Genomic DNA, 26,967 nt, shown 5'->3' with positions numbered 1-26,967 from the left:
AATAAAATGATAAGCTAGATGGAATGGACCAGAAGTTTACAAACTTTACTGCAGATTTGCAGGATGTACAGCAAAGACTAGGCGACATGGAAACCAAGGCGCAGAAATCAACAATAGATATTGAACACCTTAAGAAAGCAGTGACATCACTGGAAGATAAAGTGGACGATTTAGAGAACCGTTCTCGAAGGAACAACCTCAGACTGGTCAGAGTACCTGAATTGATAAAAGATGCTGAACTGCGGGGTTTCTTATAGCCTTGGCTTTCTAAGACATTGTTGACTCAAAGTACCGCAGGCCCAATAAAGATAGAACGAGCTCATAGGCTGAGTCCCAGGAGAGCTCTCAACGATAGACCAAGGGTGGTAATACTCAGACTGCTCCACTATCACCATAAGATGGAAATACTATCTGCTCTCAGGAATGGAGGGAAGCTAGAAGTGGAAGGGCAACGGATTATGTGTTTCCAGGATTATTCCACTAAAGTATCCCTCCAACGCAAACAATTTTCCCCGAGTCTGCGGTAGACTCCATAGCCTACAAGTACGGTTTAGCCTATTATACCCGGCAAAGCTACGAGTACAGCACAATGGAACTGTACAATTCTACGAAAATGTGGATGCAGCCCAAGCATTCGTGGACCAGCTAGAACATGAAAGGCCGAGCACATCCAAGACATGAGTCAAAACACTAAAAATACTTCAGGTCTAGTTATGGAGATCGGAAGCACAGGAGATAATGCGCAATATTCAGGAATAATGTAAATGGTGTTTAAATGCTTTGGGTCATTAAGTTAAATGTTGATGTTAATGCTGTTTAATATGTGTGAAGGGAGGGAAAACACACTACAGCAAACTTGAGGGGGTCCTTGATTGGATACACAGAAGTAGAGCACCAGTGGTGCCAGCAAGAAGTAGGTGGGGGCTGGAAGGGAAGGGGTGGGTAGGGAAGGGGGGGGGGGGTAACACTTTTATATTGGGGAAGGACTAGGGTAATGAATAGGGACCAAATTTCTCATAGGAGGATGCTTAGGCTGGGACGTCCACCCGAGGAAGATACTTGATCTGAAAGAGCACCAACAGAGGAATAGATTACATATAGACCATGGTTAGGCTAGTCACATGGAATGTGGGGGGCATCAACTCACCCATAAAAAGAACAAAAATCTTACAACATTTGCAGAGACACCATATAGACATAGCTCTACTGCAAGAGACGCACCTCAGCCCAGAGGAACATGCAAAATTAAAAACATGGTGGGTGGGGAATGCATCTCTGCCGGGGTACAAGGGAAAAAAGGAGGAGTGGCAGTGTTACTCCATAAAGGAGTGGCAGCCTTGGTACGCCCATTGGTAGCGGACCCTGGAGGTAGATATGTTTTGATGGAGATAGAAGTTTCTGGTCAGAAGCTACTAATTTGTAATGTATATGCTCCCAATCAGTATGACAGAATTTTATAACCAGGTGATGCACCACTCGAGTTCCTACCCTGGTGAACATGTCTTGGTGGGCGGGGATTTCAACACAGTGTGGGATGCTTCAATAGATAGCTCACAGGGACAGAGGAGAGACACGGTGGCTTCCAACAAAGGCCTGAAAAGGATGGGGCAGATACTAGATCTAATAGATGTATGGAGAGTGTTACACCCCACTGAGCAGGACTATACACATCACGCACAGGCACGAGTCCCAGGCTAGAATAGATTACATACTCCTATGAGAAGAAACGCTTGGGAGGGTAAAGGATGTGTCTATTGGCCCTTACACGATTTCTGACCATGCCTGGGTATGCTTAGATTGGGAGCTGGGAATAAACCAATGCAAGGGGAGCTCTTGGCAATTTCCCTTAGACCTAGCAGGAGATGACATCTTCAGGGCAAAACTAAAAACGCTGGGAGGAATATGAAACTTTGAATCAACATATAGGAGACCCAGTTCTGTTTTGGGACGCGGCAAAAGCAGTGATAAGAGGGGAAATAATCAGTTATCACCACGTTAGAAAGATGCAAAATAGAGAAATATTGCGTTTAAGTAAATTAGTGTGTAAGGCACGCCAGACATATGGAAGGACATCTAGAAATTCACCGCAGCAACCTCTTAGAAGCCCAAGCCTCACTGAATATGCTTCTACACCAAAGGGCCTCTAACTCCCGCTTATACTACAAATTCCAGCTACATCGCTTTGGAAACAAAGCATGGCGCCTTCTGGCACGTCTAGCCAACCCGAGAGGGAATAAAAGACAAGTACTGCAAATCAGAGGGACCCAAGGGACAGTAGAACGTGCAGCTAATAAAATTTGTGAGACCTTTGCAAAATTCTATAGTGAATTGTATGCCGGGATCCCTGTACTTAGATAATTTAGAACTTCCAATTCTCAGTCAACAAGATAAGGATAAGTTGAAACCAGCCAATTACAGATGAAGAGGTATTACTGGCTATTAGACAAGGCACCCTTCTTAAGGCGCCTGGTCCCGATGGCATGCGCACAGAATTTTACAAAATAATGGGAGAGTTCATTGCACCGACCCTCACCAAATATTTTAATACAATGGTGGATGCGGAACGAGTGCCGGAGGACTTGTCTGTAGCGCAAATAGTGGTGCTCCCAAAACCAGGTAGAGACCCACAACAACCAGAGTCATATCGCCCCATATCACTTCTCAATATGGAAATTAAATTATTAGCTAAAATTATGGCCAATCGAATGAAAAAAGTACTACCAAAGCTAGTGCACGAAGCGCAAGTTGGATTCGTGGAGGGCACAGTTATAGCCAAAAACGTAAGGAAAATAACTGGGGCATTGGATACGAGACAGAGGAAGGACATCCCCTCTTTGCTTATAAGCTTCGATGCAGAAAAAGCATTCGATAAGGTGTATTGGCCATTTATGTTCTCCACGCTGGGGAAATATGGGTTTGATGGTAGATTCCTGTCAGCAGTCTGGGCTCTCTATTGTAATCCAAAAGCACGGGTGAAGGTTAATGGGATGGAATAAGAGGAGTTCCCGATATGCCAAGGAACCCGACACGGGTGCCCATTATCCCTGTTACTCTTTGTATTGTCACTGGACCCGCTGATTCAAGATATAATGGCTAGCCCAACAGTGCAAGGTGTTTGAGTGGGTCAGACCGTATTTAAAATAGTGGCTTTTGCGGACAGCCTATTGGTATTATTGACAGAACCCCAGGCATCTTTTTCTGTACTCATGGAATTGATGAAAGAATACAGTGACTATGCAGGATTTAGCTTGAATTTGACTAAGTCGGAAGCCTTAGCTTCCTCAGCGACAGTGAAATCATTATGGGATCAAAGTTTTCCACTAAGCTGGGCGGAAGGATCTTTTAAATACCTAGGGATAAAACTGACTATGGAATTGGAGAAATTGCACGACTTACACGTCACCACCTTGTTAGAAGGGACAAAAACCAAACTAGAGGGGTGGGAAGGCCTCCTGCTGTCCTTGAGGGGCAGGATAAATGTAATCCAAATGGTGATATTTCCCAAGTGGTTATACCTCATGCAAACGCTTCCCATTCGACTACGACGAAAAGACAGCGAAAATCACAAAAACTTTTCAGTAGATTCTGCTGGGGAAAAAAAAGAAGCCCAAGATGCAGTTTAAAGCCTTACTAGGAGGCTGGCACCGGGGGGTGGGGGCGCTGGGACTGCCTGATATAGCTTTATATAACCAGGCTTGCCTGCTGAGACATGTAGGAGATTGGATAGGCCAATCAAATATATTTACGCCAATAGAGGTGGCATGACAATATTTTGCCCCCTATGATGTTCTTACCCTCCTACATCTCGATCAGGGGCAGATTCCGACCCAGTTTAAACGTTGTCGACTGTTACAACCCATGCGCATGGCTTGGAGAAGGCTGGCTATCAACATGGGGGGCACACCAGCAACATCGGAACTGTTAGCACTCAGAGGAAACCCGAATTTTGAGCCAGGGCAGAATACTACATTTATAAGATGGGGAAATAATGGAATCACAAGGGTGGAGGACTTGATGGGACCAGAAGGGAACCTACTAACATTTAAGGAATTACGAGAAAAGATAGGGAATACTTGGGGAGACCGCTTTGCCTATGCTCAGGTTTTAAGCATTACATCTAAACCAGCCTGCCTTAAGACTGAAACTTGGACATCTGGTAAGCACATTTTTTCAAAACCTAGAGATAGCGAGAATGACAGTTTCAACCCTATACAGAGCACTAGTGTCACGCTATCGCCAAAATAATTTAGGATATATCATACAAAAATGGGAAAGAGACTCAGGGAAGTCATTAAGAGGATGGGACATCGGGGCAACGCTGGGACGCATTCCGTCACTCACCATAGATGAGAGATTAAGAGAGTGGATATAGGGTGGTTATGCGGGCATATATGTCAGGGCAACAATGGGGACATATGAGGGCCACAAATGATACTAGATGTATAAAATGCAATCATGCACCTCACAACCTATACCATGCTTTTTGGGGCTGCCCAAGGGTACGTGCCTTTTGGAGAAAAATCCAGAGTTATCTAACTAAAATAACACAGGTCTCAGTAGGTGGAACCTGGGATCATTATGTCTTAGACACACAAGAGCTTTTGCGACCCAGGCTAAAGGAAATAGAGTTTGGTGTCGCAAGGTATGTTTAGTGGCACGCAAGACTATTCTACAGAAGTGGATAGACCCGGATCCACCGGTGTATTGGCACTGGAGGAATCAGATACATGAGTTGGACACCCGGGAAGCCAGAGAGGGGAAGGGAGCCCCGAAAAGAAAAACAGTTCATATCAATATGGGGCCGATATATACAAGGACTTAGTCCACGGGGGCGAAGTTTGATCCTTAATCTATTGTGAGTTACCTTGGCAGTACACATGGTCTGAATGTTTAAACCCACTATCCCCAATATTGATTGGCACACACAGAAGTAAGGGGGGAGGGAGGGTGGAAGAGAGGAAGTATATAAAAATTTGATGATGGTCTGTTCCCATGTACTGTTGAAGTTCTATATTTTATGGTATCTGTTATACCCTATTTCATCATCAATAAAAACATTGAAACATAAAAAACCTCACTTGCCTGGGTCTTCTGAAGGCTCATAAGACTTCTTGTTTGAGTTTGCCACATGCCAATCCAAAATGCGGCCCACAAAGGGGGAAATCAGTGTGACCCCTGCTTCTGCACAGGCAACAGCCTGAGCAAAAGAAAAGAGCAAGGTCATGTTGCAGTGGATCCCATGGTGCTCCTCTAGGACCCTGTGAAAAGAAGGTTGTGTTTTAAACCCAGGTGCTGTCAAACTGACAAAAGCTTGTTTAACGAGCTGTACCCACCATGGGCTCTGGAAGCCGTGTATCCAGTGGCCTCACCGTGCGAACTTATACTTACAATGAAGCATTATCTGTTCTGAATATATGTACAGTGGTCCTTGATCACTGAAATCCTGGAGGTAAGCTCTACCAGAAGAGCTCTTGAATTTGACTAGACAAGTTGCCAGCTCAGGATGGAAAAACCCCCAACATCTAGCAAAGGTGGCCTGGTTCCCTGTACAATATTTTTTTTGTTTTAAATTACCAGAAAGTTGATATTGTTGCATGGTTCACCAATATCAGCTACTTAAGCACATTTCAGTTCAATTTTCTTGTTTATGCACACTGCACTTTTAAACCATCACAAAAAGGTGCCACTTCTCCCTAATCAGTGTGCTTCGGTTTACAGGAAAAAAAAAAAAATAAAAAAAACTCTTTGTGTTCTAGTACCCACTGGTTCATGAAAGCATACACAGTACCACTCTTTTTTTACTGTCTGGCCTGGAACGGAAAGTTTGAATGGTGTGGTTCCCACAATATTTTGGAAATAAAAATGAAGCCGTCCCAACCACACGCCTCTATCAGATTTCAGAGGATGCATTTTTATAGCTATAAGATGCCACTGTCCCACAACAGGTATTGCAGTATTTAACTACTAGGAGCCAGTACATAACCACGAGCAGTGAGTGTACATGGTTTAGTCACATAGTGGTTATGCTATACAGCTCATTCAAGTTTCACAATTTAGAAAAAAATTAAATAACCAAGTCACTTATGTCAGCCTTGCTGAGATGGGTGTGGCAGTAGAGAGTAGGGAAAGCATGTGAATGTTCATTCATTATTGGGGAGGGGGAAGCTAAAGAAAACGCCATAAGATTTGTGTTTCACATGTTTCTATGCTGCCTCTCCCCCAGCAATGTACTAGGCCACGAGGGATTCCTAAAACTACAGTTCAAACCTGGCCCATTTTTTCAATGGAGTTTAACAGGATTGAATTTGGCATGGGAAATTAATTGTTGATCCTAAATTTCTTTCTATACATTATTTCAAAAGGATATATAATATTCAGAGGCTGTGCAAGACATCTGAAGAGTGGCCCTATCAGTCTTAAAGTCATTAGTCTCAGGCAAGTCCAAATGAGTCTGTAGCATGAACTAAGAATAAATTTATATTAAGATCTTCTAGTGAAAGATCAGTTTCTATATACTAAGATAAGATGAACTTTTGCATGCAGGACAGTACCAATTTATGTGTTTAAGCACTTATTAAAACCAATTTAGTCTACATGTAGTAGCAAATCTATTAGACCTTGCAGGAAAAACTTGAACAGAAGCAACATCTATTTCCTGGCTAACTAACATTAGATAAAAGTTACTGGAGGTAATGATCTGGGTTCATAAGAGAAAGAATTGCATAAGCAATTTATAAGCACACCATCACTAGTCTGAATCAAGAACCAAGTATTTGTCATGCAATATTGTGATTAGCAATGTATAAGACAACTTAATACCCACACTTGTTTTAACAAGCAGATACTTACTTGCCAGCCTGGATTCCTTCCCAGGTAGATGAAAGCTTAATGAGGATGCGCTCTTTGTCAATTCCAGCTTCTTTATAAAGCTTAATGAAGGTCCTGGCTCTCTCAATCATCCCTTTTGCATCATAGGATAACCTAGACAGTAAAAGTTATTGCACATCACAGGGGGAGCTTAAAGTTCTAAGCTAAGTAAGGATTAATAAGCTAATAGTACCACGAGGAGCAGAGGGATAGCCCAATTGTTAGAGCAGTGGGCTGAGAACTGAAAGGAGAAATTATGTGTTACTGGACAATTCTCTTTAGTCAGAGACACCATGCTACACAAATTGGTGTTATCCTTTCATTGATTACACATAAAATCCAGTGTATTTAATGTTTACAAAATATCTGTATTGAAAAAATGTGCCTTTAACAATTAGCAATTATCCTAACTAAAATCAATACTACAATCATTCATTCACCAATCACTCGTAGTACCTGACTAAAACTCTCCATCAATGTATGTATATTTAAGTGAGTGGGTATTATCATCATTCACAATTATTACAATCTCCCAAGGCTTTGGATTGCTATTAATTTTCAGTTAGCTCTCTCATCCCGGCTTTCCACTCGGGTATTTTATTCAAACTGAACTTTCGTAATTCCACCATCAGTCCGTTTTGTGATAGTCTCTTATACAATCCACCTTTGCAAAATGTAAGGTAATGTCTTTAAATCCTCCACAGGTACACGGTGAAGGGTAACAGTTCCTCTATTCATCATCAGCTGTTCCTCATGCGAATGTCTGTTCCCCAATGCTGGACCGCATTTCACTTCATCAGGCGAAACCACCACAACATCTAAAACACAAACCCATTACCACTCCTCTATAACTAAATCCTTATATCCTGCTAAATCACAATATAAAACTCAAAATCATACTTACTTTCTCAGATTAAACCAGCTGCACCCAGACTGGGACATCCCAATGTGTGGGTTAACAACCGCTACGCTGAAGCTGTCTGAAGAGGCCAGAACGCCATCTTTAAATAGTTGTATTGCTTAAGTCACCCAGACTTTTTTCTTAAGGAGACACTGCCTCAAACCCATTCTACCTCCTGGTTTAAGTCCTCAGGAGCCACTGTTCCCCATGTATATATATATATATATATATATATATATATCTCGTTGCTCAATGGATAAACAACGGAAACTGATATTACCCCCCCCCCTATTATTACTTAAAGGGATGTGTCAAAATTACACACCTAAGCTGTTCTATAGTGTGATTAAGTATTGATTTTAGTTAATATAAGTGCTAATTGTCAAAGGCACATTTTTTTCAATAAAGGTATTTTGTAAACATTAAATACACTTGAGTTTACGTGTAATCAATGAATGTTGAGTAACTCTAGTGGTTCCAACGTATCCCTATTCCTATTTAGTAGTACTGTTATCCTTTCCTACCAGCAGATGGAGGTAGAGAACTGAATTCTGCCAGTGACCACCAATAAACCAAGGTGCTCCCCAGAATAATACAGTATGACTCCACTCAAAAAAAAGTCCATTTGTTATGCACTCATGCCCCATAAACCACTGCACATGCAATGATAATCAAGTGAGCAAAACACTTCAGTTGCACTCACTACCCTGCTTATCCCAGGATATAGCCACATCACAGAAACCCAGTATGGTTGCCAGTCAAGATTATTTTCTTTCCAGCACAGAGCACACACAGAACCTCAGGCTGAGGTCTTCCAAGGGTGGACTTGCAGCGTGTCGTGAAGTTATCCGGAAGGCAATTTCTCCTTTTAGCATCAGCTTCACTGTTCTGCACAAATAAAGGCTCCCTTCCCCCCCCCCCCTCCCCCAGAATGACAGCTCTGACCAGACTGGCCAACATATCCAATCTGTAGTGCTTAAAGAAATGGAGCAATGACCAAGCAGCCAGAGCCCTAACAGAGTATGATCTTCAAACCTTGAGGCACCAGATTCTTGCTGGGTAGGCAGACAATAACTGCCTTGATCTACCTCACAGTGGAAGCCTAGAAGCTGAACGGCCCTTTCGAGGGCCATAGAGAGCACAAAGGTAGACAGAAGAAATGTATTCATCTCCCTCAGTTACTAAAGCAGCACCCTATCTAGCTCATGGAGCTTCAGATCCCCAAGAGCCAAACCTTCTGCCAAAAAAGTAGACCTCCTGATTAACATGAATGGCGATCCCTCAGGGAGGGGACTGTACACAGGAACTCCAAGTCCTCTGTAAAGGACAGATACAGGTTCCGGCAAAACACCGACTGTAGTTCAGATTCTACAAGCAGAGGTTATAATCTACCAGAAGGTACTTGATGGAAACCAAGTGAAGATGCTCAAATGGAGCATCAGACAGTGCCCGGTCCCATGAAGAGAAGAAAGGGCATAGCAGAGGGTGGATATGAGCCACCTCTATGCAAAATTGAGAGATACCCTTCACCTTCCCACACAAACTGGCCAAAGCAGCCACCAGGACCCTCAAGGAGGTCAGAGCCTGCCCCTGATACAACCCTAGCTGCAAGAAACCCCAAATATCAGGATTTTCATACCTCCAGTGAGACAGGGCTGCTCCTAAACAAACAAAAAAAACCCCAAACACTCAGACCCTGACATAAGCCAAGAGGCCTTCCTGGAGTACAGCTGTGTAGAGACCACTGTGGGGAGTATCCAGGCTTCCCCAAACATCTCCACACAATGGCCTCAAGTTAAAACTGTGGACCCCCCCCCCCCCCCCAGCAAGCCAGAATGAGCTGAAAGGCCCATTGCTTCAGCTCCCACCCTCTGGAATACAGGAGGGAGGCAACTGAATTTTTATTTTATTTATTTTTTTGTTACATTTGTACCCCGCGCTTTCCCACTCATGGCAGGCTCAATGCGGCTTACATGGGGCAATGGAGGGTTAAGTGACTTGCCCAGAGTCACAAGGAGCTGCCTGTGCCTGAAGTGGTAAGGTAATGTCTGCCTTACCTTGTTTTTGCCTGTAATGTGGGCTGCTGAAAGGTCTGGGCAAGAATGTGGGAGGGATGGATGGATGGATGGATGGATAGGGACCCCCCCCCAGGCAACGCCCTGTAGGATCAAGCCAAAGTTTTACAGTAGCACTATAAGTGCAACTGGGGGCTGAGGAGCCAAGCTCCAAGCTCAACCAGGCTGCCAGAGTGGGGAGCTAGGCCAGGGAGCACCATCAGCATGACCTACCACCTGCTGAAGGTAGAGAAAAATACTGGATTGTTCCAGGGAGCACCTCACCTTATATGCTGGTGGCACTGGAAGAATTCAGTTCTCTACCTCCACCTGCTGGTAGAAGTGATAACACCCATTTGGGCAGAACAGTGGAGCCGACTAAGTGTCCACATTCAAATTTTGCAGCAACTCCATGGCCTTGGGCAAGTCACTTAAACCTCCATACTTTGGGAGAAGGTAATGGCAATCCATTCTTGTATTATGCCAAGGTGGTGTCCTTCATTGAGTGGTTGCTAGGAATCAGACTTGGAGGGCACACCTGGATCCGATAGTACCATAAAGCTCATAGTGATTTACCATTAGCAACTCCTAGCCACACTACACCTTTGCTGCCCACTTTCCTCCATAGAGACATGACAAATTTGAAAAGTGATGTCTACATGTATTATAAATCCTACCTAGCATCTACTTCTGTTGATACTCGGCCAGGTATCTTCTTCAGAATCTTTACCCCGAACAGCACAAACAGCTTGTCCATGGTATTTCTGACCTGTTCATTTTCTGACCTATTAGAAGAAAAAAAGTGAATTTTAAAAATGGGACCCAATCAAAAGCTGATCCATTCTAACAATCAAATTCTCATATGCAGCTGTACTTCTCTACCATCATTCAAAAAGTTTAATGTTTACCAGTTTCCATAGGGCCTTTTCACCAACTGTAAAGCTCCATTATGAAAGAGGTATGAAGTACTAGTAAGATCCTTAATGCTACTACATAAAAATACTGGTCCTGTGTTCTGAAGTTCAGATGAGCTACCAAGAACTACTTTTAAGGAAGTATTTGTACAAATGTAGTACTTCCAAACTAGTTTATCCTCTATACTACTGCTTCAACCCTCGCCTGGAGAACACCTAGCCAATTTGGTTTTCAGTATCACAATAAATATGAATGAAGTTTGCAATAGCCAAAATCCATTATATACAAGTTTCTCATGCACACTCATCGAGGTGATCCTGAAAACCTGGGTAGGTATGCCTCCAGGAGGGAGTTGTGAAGTAATGTCCTACACCATTTAGCAAGAACTGAAGCTGTTATATGTAGAGTCTTGTTATACATTTCTAGGTATTTTAACTCCATTCTGTATCTTAGTGCCCTAGGGCAACTACAATTTGCCCCATCCCAGGAAAAGTGCCATTGTTATTTTAGTCCTACCTGGCCAGTTTTTTGTACGTTTATCCAGTTACGTTAGGAACATGCCAGTATAACCTCTTACTTGCTTTCCTGGGAGATCTTTGTAAAGGCAAGTATTACTGCTCACCTTGATAAGTTTTCCTTACAACCACATGTCACTGGTAGGAATTCATAGAGCTCCGAACTTGCCGTGCAGTGTGTTTTCCTCTTCTCAACTCCCTGAGTTCAAGTATTGATGTACCAAGGAGGAAGGAAGGAATGCTTGAAATCCATAGTAAGTCAGTGACTCCCAAGTGAAAGGTTAATATCTTTGGGTAACCCATTTTCTAGAGTAGCCTGCACATCCTATATAATAATTCTCACCTCCAACGTTCTAATCTTGTTGCCTGGTGTCTGTGACTTTCTGCTAGGCTCCGAAGCCCCGGCTGATGTCACCGGAAAGGAGACACCAGATTGGCTAGCAGAGGGGAGGAGCTGCGAAGCTATCAGCACTGAAGGAGAAACCAGTCGGCGAGGAGAGAGCAGAGTGAAGGATGGAGGGAAGCGGACAAGGGGAGTAGGTGAGTGGCTGGAGCACTGAGGTTGCCGGAGAGACGCAGCATGACTCAGAGAACGACCAGAGGCGGCCTGCGGCCGGACAGCTCTGCCCGCCAGTATGTCAGCGCTTGGAAGATGGTGGTGCGGAAGAAGGACGGCGGCCCAAGAAATTTTACGAGCCCTCCGACACTTGTCTTGCAGTTCGACAACGTGCGCCTGTGGTTGGGCAAGAACTACAAGAAGGTAGTGGAGCTGGAGGGAGGAGAGGGCCGAGGGGAAGGGCTGCCGCTCTACTGTACTCTGCCACGCCCACTCGGCTCCCGGAGAGAGATAGAGAGCCGCAAGCAGGGAGGGGGCAGAGCAGCTTTACTGGAATACTGGCTATACCATACAGGGAGGGAGACCCTGAAACTTGGAGGGAGGGAACGACCCTGGAACTGGGAGGTAGGGAGGGGCCCATGGCACACACACCCAGTCTCACTCACGCTGTCACACACACACATTCACTCTCTCTCAAACATACACACTCCGAGGAAAACCTTGCTAGCGCCCGTTTCATGTGTGTCAGGAACAGGCTTTTTTTTTTTTTTACTAGTGAAGTATAACTGCACTAGTGTCCAGCAATGCAGACTTCAAAGATACCTGATCAGAGCTACTGGCTATTTCACTTTAGATGTTGGAAGACCACCTGTTCATAACTGCATGCTAATCAAAGTTTGGCAGCAAATCAGACCCAACTGCCAATGTGTGCCAACTGGACAAGATGCAGGACATTTCCTTGCTGTGGAATGTTACCACTAGGTAAAAATGGGCTGTTTGTAAACAGTCTTTATGCCGAAACAATATATAGTTCATAGACTGAAGTTTATTTTAGCTGAGACAATTATTAGCAGCAAGTGTACTTTTTAGGTGTTATGCTCAAGGGAAGCAGACTCCTCTGGCTCAAAGAATGGTGTCTTGTGATGTTCCAATGCTGAGGAAGCATTGCACAGAAGGCTTCTGTAAAAGAAAAGCTGTTTCCCAGTATCTTAACAGATGCCAATGTACTGTCTTTTGTGTAAGATGGTATCATATGGCCAACAAATAAGAGTTATGACAACACAGCAGCAGGTTTGCTTTGACTGTTGGCAAAATTATATTAAGTTTTGCAGTACTGCGATTCAGAGGTCATTTGTATGGTTTAATTGAACCTGCTAGTGGTTTGGAACACAGAAGCTGCTTGTAGTTGGGTGCGATTGGCACTTATGCTCAATTTTTGCTGCTTTCCAGCAGAAGTGAAAGGATAATTAGATCAGTAGCTAAATAGTGTAGTGGCTGGGTTCAATTTCTTATGACCCTGGGCAAGTCACTTCACCCTCCATTGTCCCAGATTTTAGAGATTGTGAGCCTACTAGGGATGGAGAGAATATACTTGCATATTATATGTAAGCCACTTTGGCTGTAACACAAAAAAGCAGTATCAAATTGGTCATGTATTTGAATTTCAGAATACGAATGCTGCAAATTCCAGGTAGTGGATGTGAACAAGTTCTGGTTCACAAGAATTTAAATGAACTCCCCAGTATTGGAAATACCTTCTCAGGACAGACTTGATCAGAGCAAAAATGACACCCCAAGGTATGTAGAAATGGCAGAAGAGCAGAGCACTGGGTATGCTGGTTCCACTAAAAACAGATCCTACCGAGGTTTTCACTGTTAATGTGGTGGCCATATGGCTGAGCATTGCTAAGCTGGCTCTTGCTTGGATTATAGTGGAAAATGTGGATATAAAAAGCAAAGATTTTTTTTTCTCTATTGACAGGAGTTTTGTGACAAGTCCAAACTACCCCATACGTGAAAACCTGTTTGTAGGCTGAAAGGCTATTTCTATAGTTCCAAACCTAAACTCTGGATTAGGTAAACTTGTTGGGCTAGAACTAGGTTTTTGAGGAAGCTGCCAGGAAACAAGCTGTTTGTAGACACTTGTGGCAAAACAGGAGGAATCTATTATGTTGCTGTGTGACATTTTCCCCTCAGTATATTTCCCTTAATTGGCCAGCAGGTGGTGCCTATCCTGTGCTTTAAAGCTGCAGCTGTTTTCCATTCAGCTTACATTTCACAGGAAGAGAGGAAAGCCTCCCCACCACCCCCAATGGAAAGTAACTTGTTTATCCCTCTTAAATAATTATGATTTCTGTTTACACCTTTTCACTGTTCCACCTTTTATGATAAACCTATTAGTTTATTAGCTCTGTTGTCCTGGACTGACTCAGAATCCCGGTAGTTTGTACTCTTGGTCTGTGGGTATTTTCTAGAACTATGGGACCCCTAGGATTGTGGCTCAGGTGTCCTTAGAAACCACCTGGAAATTAACTTGCAGGTGATAGACTTGCCCAGAGGCAAGCAGGTGTGGTGGGTGGAGAGTACCAGTGTATGAGCGTGTGCACAGGTGCAGGCGGGCCCAAGTAGTGCTGGGTTGGACCCTTTAGGTGGCTGCAGGGTTAACCCCAGGTGGGTGCTAGGCATTTCATGACACTAGATAAAGTAGTTGAGATGAGCACCTGCCACAACCAGGGCTGGCTGGCTTAACCCATGAACTAGGTGAGGCTCTGGCCCAGTGTGCTACAGATAAAGGGCACTAAATGCCCGAGCCATCACTAGCCCCATAGGTTAAGCTGGCCCAAAGTTACCTGGTGATACTGCATGTGCAGGGAAAAGGAATGAGCAACTCCTCATCTCAGACTACCCTCCCCCATCTACCTTTAAAAAGGTAGCCTCCCCTCGCAGTGTTTCATCTAACACTATCAGCCCCAGCCCCTACTTTGACAAACTTCCCTGTTTCCATAGGGGTTTGGTAGAGGATATATGCAGGAGCTGATATAGGTAGCATTACATGAAACAGTCAGTATGGGGAACTGCCAAGGCAGGCAGAGGGAAGGAGGAATTTGGGGGGGGGGGGGGGGGGGGGGGGGGGTCATACCAATGGAAAGGTGCACCAAACCAGAAAGTTGGCTCAGGGTGCCATGGTCCCTTAAGCTAGCCCTGGCCACAACTATGCATTTGGTAAAAATCCTGGGGGATAGAAGGGCTTAAAGGAGACAGACCTTGTATTGAGTTTGCCTCAAGAACTTGAGTGATCAACAAAGGATGATCAGGATATGCTTTAAGCATCTTGACTACTATACACACAGGCATCTTCCTTCTAGAAACAAAAAAGTATTCATTTTGACTTCCTTTGCAGATAAAAGGTTTGAGATTGTTAGTGGAGGTACGTATGAAGGCCTAGACCAAGCAGTTTTAGTACTGCTAAATATCTAATATCTAAGAAATAATATATAGATGAGAAGTGAAAATTTCTCTTTTTTCTGTAAATTAGAATGGTATTGAGCAGGCCAGGTGGAGCAAGTACCCCACCTCACTCTGGCAGGCAACTGAAAGACAATGAGCCATTTGCCTTTCACTGTTTACATGAGTGTGTTTATTAGCCTGAGAGACCTTTAGGATGCAGATCAAAGCAAAGTTCCAGGTGACAAGAGGGCAGGGCTGACAAGAGGAGAGAGACACAAATCCTGCAGTCAGGGAAGGGATAAGAAAATGCTATTGCAGGGGGGGGGGGGGGGGGGGGCGTGGTAACTGAGTCCTGAATCCTTTGAAGTGAGATACAGATTGCTTTTATGGAGGATGTGCAGGAGATGTAACTTTTAAGGAAATGCAATATATATTTTTATGTGAGCAATTGTAAGAAACAAATGACATATCCTGCATGAAGTATGATGTGTTCCTGAGACCAGTTCTTTGTACTACAGCCTATATAACTGCCTGGTCTGGAAGACAAAGGGAGTCGATGAAAATCTTCCTCAGTCTATCTCGATAGATTAAGGAATATGCGACCATCTCCATGTCTCCTCCCTTTTTATGTTCTCTCAATACCCTGTTTCTTATGTGCTGTTCCTAATTCTATTGTTTCTTATTTTTCATGTTCTTGGGGAAGAATAAACTTTGGTAAATGCGAGAAGCTTCTCTTGTACAGTGTTTTTAGTACTTATCAAGCCAGAGGGTCTAAGAAAATCAGTTGAGGAATTTCTGGGGTTGAGGCACTGGGTTTTGGTTCCGAGACCCAGCACCAATAGGCCCAAACAAGATCCATTCGTCTGAGCAGAATACCATTCTATGGTTGGACTGGCTATTGCATTTGCATGAAGGACAGACTTCTTCCTTAAGGATTATTTGCAGGGACATATCTAGTTGAGAAAATCTCACTTGTTACTAACAGATTACACAGGAACGTTATCTATTCCCATTTCCTCTCACAGGTAGGGCAGGTTGTGTTCTGAAAGACTGGCTATGACTGTAGCCCATTTAATTTGTGTTTTGTTGGTAGGTTTAACGAAGACAGGATGTTGCACCTGAAGAGTCAGATAAAATTGGACCAGTAGCATCTCTAGACAAATATTATGGGTGGCAGCAGAGGGGGGCATTTCTACACTGCCACCACATCACACCCTTCCCCCAACCCCCTTTTAAATTAGCAAAAAGGCAGCATGACCTACATAAGTAGTGCCATACTGGGAAAGACCAAAGGTCCATCTAGCCCAGCATCCTGTCACCGACAGTGGCCAATCCAGGTCAAGGGCACCTGGCACGCTCCCCAAACGTAAAAACATTCCAGACAAGTTATACCTAAAAATGCGGAATTTTTCCAAGTCCATTTAATAGCGGTCTATGGACTTGTCCTTTAGGAATCTATCTAACCCCTTTTTAAACTCCGTCAAGCTAACCGCCCGTACCACGTTCTCCGGCAACGAATTCCAGAGTCTAATTACACGTTGGGTGAAGAAAAATTCTCCCCGATTCGTTTTAAATTTACCACACTGTAGCTTCAACTCATGCCCTCTAGTCCTAGTATTTTTGGATAGCGTGAACAGTCGCTTCACATCCACCCGATCCATTCCACTCATTTTATACACTTCTATCATATCTCCCCTCAGCCGTCTCTTCTCCAAGCTGAAAAGCCCTAGCCTTCTCAGCCTCTCTTCATAGGAAAGTCGTCCCATCCCCACTATCATTTTCGTCACCCTTCGCTGTACCTTTACCAATTCTACTATATCTTTTTTGAGATACGGAGACCAGTACTGAACACAATACTCCAGGTGCGGTCGCACCATGGAGCGATACAACGGCATTATAACATCCGCACACCTGGACTCCATACCCTTCCTAATAACACCCAACATTCTATTTGCTTTCCTAGCCGCAGCAGCACACTGAGCAGAAGGTTTCAGCGTATCATCGACGACGACACCCAGATCCCTTTCTTGATCTGTAACTCCTAACGCGGAACCTTGCAAGACGTAGCTATAATTCGGGTTCCTCTTACCCACATGCATCACTTTGCACTTGTCAACATTGAACTTCATCTGCCACTTGCACACCCATTCTCCCAGTCTCGCAAGGTCCTCCTGTAATCGTTCACATTCCTCCTGCGACTTGACAACCCTGAATAATTTTGTGTCATCGGCGAATTTAATTACCTCACTAGTTATTCCCATCTCTAGGTCATTTATAAATACATTAAAAAGCAACGGACCCAGCACAGACCCCTGCGGGACCCCACTAACTACCCTCCTCCACTGAGAATACTGGCCACGCAATCCTACTCTCTGCTTCCTATCTTTCAACCAGTTCTTAATCCATAATAATACCCTACCTCCGATTCCATGACTCTGCAATTTCTTCAGGAGTCTTTCGTGCGGCACTTTGTCAAACGCCTTCTGAAAATCCAGATATACAATATCAACCGGCTCCCCATTGTCCACATGTTTGCTTACCCCCTCAAAAAAATGCATTAGATTGGTGAGGCAAGACTTCCCTTCACTAAATCCGTGCTGACTTTGTCTCATCAGTCCATGTTTTTGTATATGCTCTGCAATTTTATTCTTAATAATAGCCTCCACCATCTTGCCCGGCACCGACGTCAGACTCACCGGTCTATAATTTCCCGGATCTCCTCTGGAACCCTTCTTAAAAATCGGAGTAACATTGGCTACCCTCCAGTCTTCCGGTACTACACTCGATTTTAGGGACAGATTGCATATTTCTAACAGTAGCTCCGCAAGTTCATTTTTTAGTTCTATTAATACTCTGGGATGAATACCATCAGGTCCCGGTGATTTACTACTCTTCAGCTTGCTGAACTGACCCATTACATCCTCCAAGGTTACAGACCTATGCATAAAGCTTTCCTCCAGCTAGTTTCAGCTACCAGGTAAAACTATCAAACTGATAGCACCATCCAAAAACATTTTTCTGTGTTGTGATCTGGATTCTCTAAAGGATTGAACAGAATCTCCCTGAAACTCCAGTTCTCTTATCAAATATATACCACAACAGAATACATCATACAAAAAGATATTCAAATTGTGATCACTCTCAGGAGCAGCACATGCTCTTTCCACAGCCAAACACAGACTAAATTGGATGGGTTTTTGTTTGTGTGACAAACTCTACAGGACATGGAGATTAAAAGTGTTGGACTATTTTGGGTGCCAACAGCCTTATGTGACACTTGGCAAACATGAAGCTCTGCAAGAAGAAGTTTCAAACCTATATAGCAAACTTACCAAACCGAGGCAGCACTATAAATATACTGGAACCTAGAGCTCTAATATACCTACTACTGGGAAACTAGAACTATACTGTTAAGATTCCTACACAGACCCTACATGCTAGCAGAATCAGTCACTGAGGTAAAGAATACGGAGCCACAAACGGGATGAGATTTGATGTACACCTTTCTTTGGTTATCAAAGCGGTTTACATATTAGATTTAGGGATTTTTGTACCTGGAGCAATGGAGAGTTAAGTGACTTGCCAATAGTCAAGGAGCTGCAATGGGAATCAAACCAGATACCCCTGATTCTCAGGCCACTGCACTAACCATAAGGTTACTCCTCCACTCTGAGCTCTCTCCCCTTTATCCAAGAAGTCTAGATGCTATAAGCAGGGCAATATTGGTTAATGAGAAACAAATGCATTTTCTCCTCTACAGAATACAAAACTAGAAAAAGAAAATAAACACACACACACGTTTCTCAAAGCGGAGATCCCAATCCTTGCATTAAAATTTTTTTCTCCTTTGTTATCTAGGTACTAGTAAGAAAGGCCCGTTTCTGGTTCTAATGAAACTGGCGATAGCAAGGTTTTCCACTGAGTGTGTATGTTTGAGAGAGTGTCTGTGAGTGACAGAGAGAGAGTGAATGTGCAAGTGTGTGTGCGTGACAGAGGGTGGTTGCGACTGTGTGTGAGAGTGGGTGTATGTGAGAGTGAGTGTGTATGTGAGACAGTGAGTGTCCTCCCCTCTCCCCCCGCCCCTTTGGTTTGAGGATTCCCTCCCCCCCCCCCCCGTGTTCTTGGGGACCCTCCTTCCTCCCTCTCTGGTCTTAGGGAATCCCCTTTCCCCCTCTCGGGTCTTAGGGACCCCCCTCCCCATAGTTTACCTTTCAAGTTGTAAGGTGCCCCCTTTCCTTCCTTCCCTCCCAATTTCAGGGTTTTGTCTGAGCCCCCTTTCTTTTGTAGCAGCAGCTCCTATGTTTGTTTGTTTTTTTGTGTACTGGAATGACGGTTGCTTATTGGAGTGGAAACAGATTAACCGAAGGGCTTCCTTGCTTAGTGTGGTGTTGCGTGGCTCACTTCCACTCGTGGGTTATACTCCTGAGGCATGTCATAGGTTTGTTTGGTGGCAGCAGCGCTGGAGTCTGACCCAGTGCTCTTTCCCTCCCCCCTGTTGCTAGTCGCCAGTGGACCCTGTCCGTGACCCCCGGCCTGAGCCCTCATCTGCCGGCGCCCTCCCTCTTTTTCCTGTCCATGAGTCGTTCCGTTTATGCGGATGGGTGGGGGGGGGGGGGTTGTCTCTGAGGGGTCTCCTTCTGGAGGTCCGTTTCTCTAGTTCCACCCTGGATTCGTTTAGGCTTTGCTGCGCCCACGACGTCATCACGTTTGACGCGTGGGCGGGGCAGGCATTCATGGTTAAAATAAAACACACCCTCGTTCAGATACCCTACTGTTGTCACTGTGCGTCGGGGGGAGGGGTGGAGGCCCTGTGTAGGTCGCTATTTCTCGCTGTGCGTCGGAGGGCGGTGGAACTGGCGATTGGCTGTGTCATAGCCCCGCCCTCCACATCACCACGTTGTGACGTGAGGGTGGGGCAGATACTCATGGGATCTTGCAACTACAAATTTACATTTAGAATGTTCGGGTTGTGAATTATGTGTGGATGGGGCGTGGCTGAGGGCGGGTCTATGAGTGAGAGTGAGTGGTGCTAACAGCCTAAAAGACTACAGGGCTTCAGTGTTTCTCTGCCACACAGTGAGGTTCAGAATGTTGGAGGCGAGATTTATATAGATTTTGTTTCTTATTGGGCTGGTCTCTGTCTCCCCATCCCCACTTTCCTTTGGTCAGTCTTCCAAGTACTTTTCCAGGTTTGCCTTTCCATTTCTTTTCTACATCTGGCACTGATCTTTTTGTATTTCAACTTCTCTTATAAAAACTTGCCCATTTGATTTTACCCTCATTCTCCCTCTTATTGTCTTCCTTTTCACCTCTCATCTACCTACTAGCATTCCCAATGACTCCCCCCCCCCCCCCCCCGTCTCTCTCCTTCCCCAGTCTCCAATTCCCCCTTCTCCAGGACAGACAGATGCACAGAGAGAATTAGCAGACAAGACCCCTCTCAGTTCTCACTTAACCTCTACTGCCTAAGCTCCATCCCTATCTCTTCCTTCCCTTGCCTCCAGGACATTCTTTTATTACCTGCTACCTCCATCTTTTCAACTCCATTTCCACTCACTCAATCCCTTCAGAGATTCTTCTCTCCTTATACCCCATCCCTGTTCAATGCCTCATTCTATCTCCAGTCTTTCAGCCCCTCTTACTCCACATTCCACACCCTCACTCATTGTCCCAACTCATACTTTACACAGAGTTTATCTTGTTGGGCAGACTGGATGGATTGTACAGGTCTTTATCTGCCATCATCTACTACATTACTATGAAGAACCACCACCTTTTGCCTAACAGAAAATTAACAAATAACCCAACAGAACAGAAGTGTGGCATCCAGATTAATCCTTATGAGAAAACAACTCTTTTTCCTTCCTTAGCATCTCCAAAGGATTAGTCTGTACTTGGGATGTAGTTAGGAGGGAATGCACTAAACCTTCTGCAAGAACAGAAGCTTCTAACCTAGAGCCAAGGTCTAACAAGGTTTCTTCCCTCTTGATAAAACAGCCCAGGGACTGCTTGATTAGTAAAGGAGGCCTAGACAGCAATAGAGAATCCCTTTTGGTTATTGACTATATCCTGCAGGGGAAGGTTGCTCTCACATTTAATGGCTGTGAGTGCTGGTTCTATGACTCCCAATGCAGGAATTCTAGCAGAGTTGTGTCCTACTCTTTAGTTACTCCACTTTTATTTTTCATATGGTGCTTTGAATAAAGTTTTTTGGATTTACAAAGACCACTGTCTGTCCCTATTCTTTCTGGCTTAACTTTTGACATACCATGTGCCTTTAAAATGGCTGAACTTAATGAAAAACCCCAGGTAAAGATTTTGGCTTACAGGCTTTAGTTTACATGCAGCAGAAACTACTGTTTTTCCAGTTGAATTCATGTTCAATCTATACATGAACATTTGAAAAAGCCTAAGCAGCTATGGAAATACTCAGGGGGGGGGGGGGGGGGTTCCAAGATGGCGCTGTGAATGGATGCACCTGTGTTTGCTCCTGGAGGCTGCTGTGTTTGTGAGTTTTCCTTGGTGCCTCTGTAGCCTCGTCAACGATGGGGAAGCGGAGGGGGAAGGTAAAGGAATATCCCTCGGTTCCTGTGACCTCCTCGACGATGAAACAACCAACCCTGCAATTTCCCAGGCAGCAACTGGGTCCTCAGGGAACTTCGACCCCTTCTGCAGCTCTCGGCCCTTCGGAGTCGATCAAGAGTGGAAACGGGGCTTCCCTGAGCCCTGTGGAGCGAATTGCACCTCCCCAGCCTGGAGGAGAGTTGTTGGCTGTTCAGAGACAGACACCGAAGTGGCTCAGCTGGTCCTGTCTGAGGGTGTGACTGCAGCAACGGAGATAGATTCTCAACTTTGGGAAACATTACTACAACAGGCTTCAAAAGGTATTGCCTCAAGCTATTGTTTCCAAGTTAGCTCGTGCTGACAGTCTATCTCAATCTCCTCCTGTGGCTAGTGGAGTGATTAGACCAGCAATTTTGACGCTGGAGTCACCATGGGATATGGTTTACATTAGCCAAACCTCTATGCAAACTACTTTAAAGCAGAATTCTTCTGATATTGAAGTTCTTCCTGAGGCTGCCCTGCTTCAAGCACAAGTGACTGCACAGCAAACCCAGAAATTGGAACATGTGGATATCAAAATTCAAGAAATGGGATCTATAGAAACAGCTCTGGTTAAAGACAATAATTTCCTACATAAACGACTTGAATACCTGGAAAATCAGACTAAAAGACAACCTTAGGTTTCTTAATTTTCCCAAATCGCCGTTAATTTCTCCCTTGAAGATGGTTAAAAAAATACTTGGTGGACATCCTGGGAATGGACAAGGACTCCCTCCCTCCCATTACACGGGCTTCTTACATCAGGAGTACTGGAGTGGAGGTAGTTTGTCCCCATCCCTGCCAGTTCTGCTTCTGACCCATTTGCACAAGCCTCAGTTATGTAATACACCAGAGATAATGAAGATGCATTTACTCCTATACTGTGTAAAATATAAAGATGGTACATGCCAGGGATAGTGTTAAGGGAGTGCAACTAGGGCAACTGCAACTGCCCTTGACCCCTGATCAGGCAAGAGTCCCATACTTGCTGGAAGCTGAAGTGCAGCCTGGTAGTGGGCCTTTGTGTTCTCCGATTTCTGCTCTGGATCCTAGCCATGTCCAACACTAGTTCTGGCAAGATGTATATTTCAAATCAGACATGCTCAAAACAAAAAATATACATTTTTCTACTACCTTTTGTCATATGGTCATTTTATTAAAGTCATACAGGTCTCGCGCTCTTGTTTCTGCTTCCCTCCGTCTTCTTAATCAGGTTCTCCTGTTCATTTGATAGAAGCTATCTCCATGCCTACCGTTCATCTTCCATTTCTGCGTCCCTATTCACCCTATGTTCAGCATCTCCCTTCTGTATGCCTGTCCACTCTCTGTGTTCACATTCCCACATCATCTCCAGCACACATCTTCATAGCTCTCTCACTCTGACAACTACACCACACTTCCTTCTATGGCATACACAACCCCCTCCTCAACCATAGCCTTCTACCAATAATCTTAAAAAGAATCACTACAACACGAGATCTCAGGTATCCAACACTTCCCTTTCTGCTGTGAAGGCTCCAGCACATGAACAGAAAATAAGCCCATGCAAAAATCAGGACCATAAGAGGAGGAAGTGACATCACTTACCTAGATGGTAGCTTGATTCCTTTGCTCCCTTCCACTTCATCGCCCCTCTAGTACCACTCATCCATGTTTGTAATTGCTTACTTCTGCACCTACCTGCTTGCTGAATTTGATGAGATAGGCGGCAGGCAAGAATTTGGCAAGCAAGAAGGGAGAGGAGGTGCATCACAGTCCTCTGCTAAACTCCCTGCTGATATGTCTTGGAATCAGATTCTGTCTGCTTTCAGTCACTGGCTCGCTGGGAGATACGGAACATCTGATCAAACCTGGGGACTGCAGCATTATTTGGTTGAAATGAAAGAGGAAGTTAAGGCATCCCAGGAAGATACTGTGGAACACATTGTCAATTTAAGTACAGACTTGGGCAATTGAATGGCGAACTGGAAGCTAAGAAGCAATTCACTATGAAAGCACCGTGTGAACTAGCTTTTTGGAGCAGCACGCCAAGTTACTCTACAAAATGGATGATCTTGAGAATCGTGGCTGCAGAAAGACCTTATGTTTGTGGGGTTCCAGAAGGAGACATGTCTTGGTTATCATGTACACTCTGTGCACAGGGGAAATCTAAGGATATTATCCCTCAGGACACTGGCATACTTTTTGAATCACAAGGACAAAGCGAGTTCTGCTGCAAGCCACAACCACCACCTATGCTTTACAATGAAGCCTGGATTTCAGTGTTATCAGGATGTTTCTACTTACACCCTACAGCAGCATCAGGTGATGAAGTCCGTTTTGGATTTACTTGTATCAGACGACATTAAATACTGTTGGATGTTCCCATTTGCCTTGGGAGTTTTCCTGCAGAGGGGAAATTGCACTGTGTGAGTAAATTGAGATGCCTGGCAGATTCTTCATAAGGTTGGAGTGGCCTCCTCTGTACTTCCCCCGCCACTGGTGGCTCCATCGATGAGAGAAAGCTGCAGTGTTGAAAGCAAGTGGAGACAGGGTGAAAGAAGTCAACAGTTGACCTAGGAGTTTGACTTCAGAGCCCTTTTTATGATTTGGAATGGATTTTCAAGGAAGAGTGTGTATGTGTTTTCTCCGAGGACAAGCAGGCTGCTTGTTCTCACTGATGGGTGACGTCCACAGCAGCCCCTCCAATCTGAAAACTTTACTAGCAAAGGCCTTTGCTAGTCCTCGCGCGCCAATGCGCATGCGCGGCCGTCTTCCCGCCCAAACCGGCTCGTGTTCGTCAGTCTTCTTTTGTCCGCGCTCGGGACGGTCGTGTTTTGCGCCATTTCGCACCCCTCAAAGTTGACCCTCGCGTGTCTTCGCATTTTTCGCTGAGAAAAAAAAATTAGACGACCACCTTTACAGTCTTTTCCCTTTCCCCGTGTTTCCAGCTTTTACCCCGCGTAAGTTTCCTTTCGCTTTCGGGGTAGGCTTTTTTTTTTTTTTTTTTTTTTTTTTTTTTGAGGCCTTGGTTCGGGTTTTTTCTCTCCTTGTTTTTGGTGCCTTTATCGCCATTACGAGTTTTGATTTCGCTGGGGAGCTCATGTCGATGGGCTTCACACCCAGGGAAGCTGGTCCCTCTAGGAACGCGATCTACAGATCAATCTTCTGGAGTTACGAGCGGTCTGGAACGCTCTGAAGGCTTTCAGAGATCGGCTGTCCCACCAAATTATCCAAATTCAGACAGACAACCAGGTTGCCATGTATTACATCAACAAGCAGGGGGGCACCGGATCTCGCCCCCTGTGTCAGGAAGCCGTCAGCATGTGGCTCTGGGCTCGCCGTCACGGCATGGTGCTCCAAGCCACATATCTGGCAGGCGTAAACAACAGTCTGGCCGACAGACTGAGCAGGATTATGCAACCTCACGAGTGGTCGCTCAACTCCCGAGTAGTGCGCCAGATCTTCCAGGTGTGGGGCACCCCTTTGGTAGATCTCTTTGCATCTCGAGCCAACCACAAAGTCCCTCAGTTCTGTTCCAGACTTCAGGCCCCCGGCAGACTGGCATCGGATGCCTTCCTCCTGGATTGGGGGGAAGGTCTGCTGTATGCTTATCCTCCCATACTTCTGGTGGGGAAGACTTTGTTGAAACTCAAGCAAGACCGAGGCACCATGATTCTGATTGCTCCATTTTGGCCGCGTCAGATCTGGTTCCCTCTTCTTCTGGAATTGTCCTCCGAAGAACCGTGGAGATTGGAGTGTTTTCCGACCCTCATCACACAGGACAAAGGGGCGCTTCTGCATCCCAACCTCCAGTCTCTGGCTCTCACGGCCTGGATGTTGAGAGCGTAGACTTCGCCTCTTTGGGTCTGTCAGAGGGTGTCTCCCGCATCTTGCTTGCTTCCAGGAAAGATTCCACTAAGAGGAGTTACTTCTTTTTATGGAGGAGGTTTGCCGTCTGCTGTGATAGCAAGGCCCTAGATCCTCGCTCTTGTCCTACACAGACCCTGCTTGAATACCTTCTGCACTTGTCTGAGTCTGGTCTCAAGACCAACTCTGTAAGGGTTCACCTTAGCGCAATCAGTGCATACCATTACCCTGTGGAAGGTAAGCCGATCTCAGGACAGCCTTTAGTTCGCTTTTGTCAAAGCCCCCCGTCAAACCTCCTACAGTGTCATGGGATCTCAATGTCGTTCTCACCCAGCTGATGAAACCTCCTTTTGAGCCACTGAACTCCTGCCATCTGAAGTACTTGACCTGGAAGGTCATTTTCTTGGTGGCAGTTACTTCAGCTCGTAGAGTCAGTGAGCTTCAGGCCCTGGTAGCCCAGGCCCCTTACACCAAATTTCATCATAACAGAGTAGTCCTCCGCACTCACCCTAAGTTCTTGCCAAAGGTAGTGTCGGAGTTCCGTCTGAACCAGTCAATTGTCTTGCCAACATTCTTTCCCCGTCCTCATTCCTGCCCTGCTGAACGTCAGCTGCACACATTGGACTGCAAAAGAGCATTGGCCTTCTATCTGGAGCGGACACAGCCCAACAGACAGTCCGCCCAATTGTTTGTTTCTTTTGACCCCAACAGGAGGGGAGTGGCTATGGGGAAACACACCTTATCCAATTGGCTAGCAGATTGCATTTTCTTCACTTACACCCAGGCTGGGCTGGCTCTTGAGGGTCATGTCAAGGCTCATAATGTTAGAGCCATGGCTGCGTCAGTGGCCCACTTGAAGTCAGCCACTATTGAAGAGATCTGCAAAGCTGCGACGTGGTCATCTGTCCACACATTCACATCTCATTACTGCCTGCAGCAGGATACCCGACAACAGTCGGTTCGGGCAGTCAGTGCTTCAGAATCTGTTCGGGGTTTAGAATCCAACTCCACCCCCCTAGGCCCATGTTTATTCTGTTCCAGGCTACACTCAGTTAGTTGGATAAGTTGTTAGGTCAATCTCAGTTATGTCCTCGCCGTTGCGAGGCCCAATTGACCATGTTTGTTGTTTTGAGTGAGCCTGGGGGCTAGGGATACCCCATCAGTGAGAACAAGCAGCCTGCTTGTCCTCGGAGAAAGCGAATGCTACATACCTGTAGAAGGTATTCTCCGAGGACAGCAGGCTGATTGTTCTCACAAACCCGCCCGCCTCCCCTTTGGAGTTGTGTCTTCCCTTGTTTTTGTCTTACTACATATGGGACTGACGAACACGAGCCGGTTCGGGCAGGAAGACGGCCGCACATGCGCGGTGCGCATGGGCGTGCGAGGACTAGCAAAGGCCTTTGCTAGTAAAGTTTTCCGATTGGAGGGGCTGCCGTGGACGTCACCCATCAGTGAGAACAATCAGCCTGCTGTCCTCGG

The 26,967-nt window shown here is 45.2% G+C and overlaps 1 protein-coding gene across 1 annotated transcript in view; it reads right to left on the bottom strand.

The window, feature by feature from the left end:
* TALDO1 (transaldolase 1) overlaps nucleotides 1-26,967 on the bottom strand; it is a 144,311-nt gene that overhangs the window by 68,747 nt on the left and 48,597 nt on the right. Inside the window, exons 3-5 of the mRNA XM_030201300.1 lie at nucleotides 10,500-10,607; nucleotides 6,850-6,981; nucleotides 5,083-5,258 (exon numbers count right to left, since the gene is read on the bottom strand). Of these exons, the coding sequence (XP_030057160.1) occupies nucleotides 5,083-5,258; nucleotides 6,850-6,981; nucleotides 10,500-10,607 (416 nt within the window). The remainder of the gene's footprint in view (nucleotides 1-5,082; nucleotides 5,259-6,849; nucleotides 6,982-10,499; nucleotides 10,608-26,967) is intronic.

Source organism: Microcaecilia unicolor, chromosome 4, assembly GCF_901765095.1.
Source record: "Microcaecilia unicolor chromosome 4, aMicUni1.1, whole genome shotgun sequence".
Taxonomy (NCBI): domain Eukaryota; kingdom Metazoa; phylum Chordata; class Amphibia; order Gymnophiona; family Siphonopidae; genus Microcaecilia; species Microcaecilia unicolor.
Note: the sequence above shows the minus strand (reverse complement) of the source record. Positions and strands in the feature narration are given on the sequence as shown.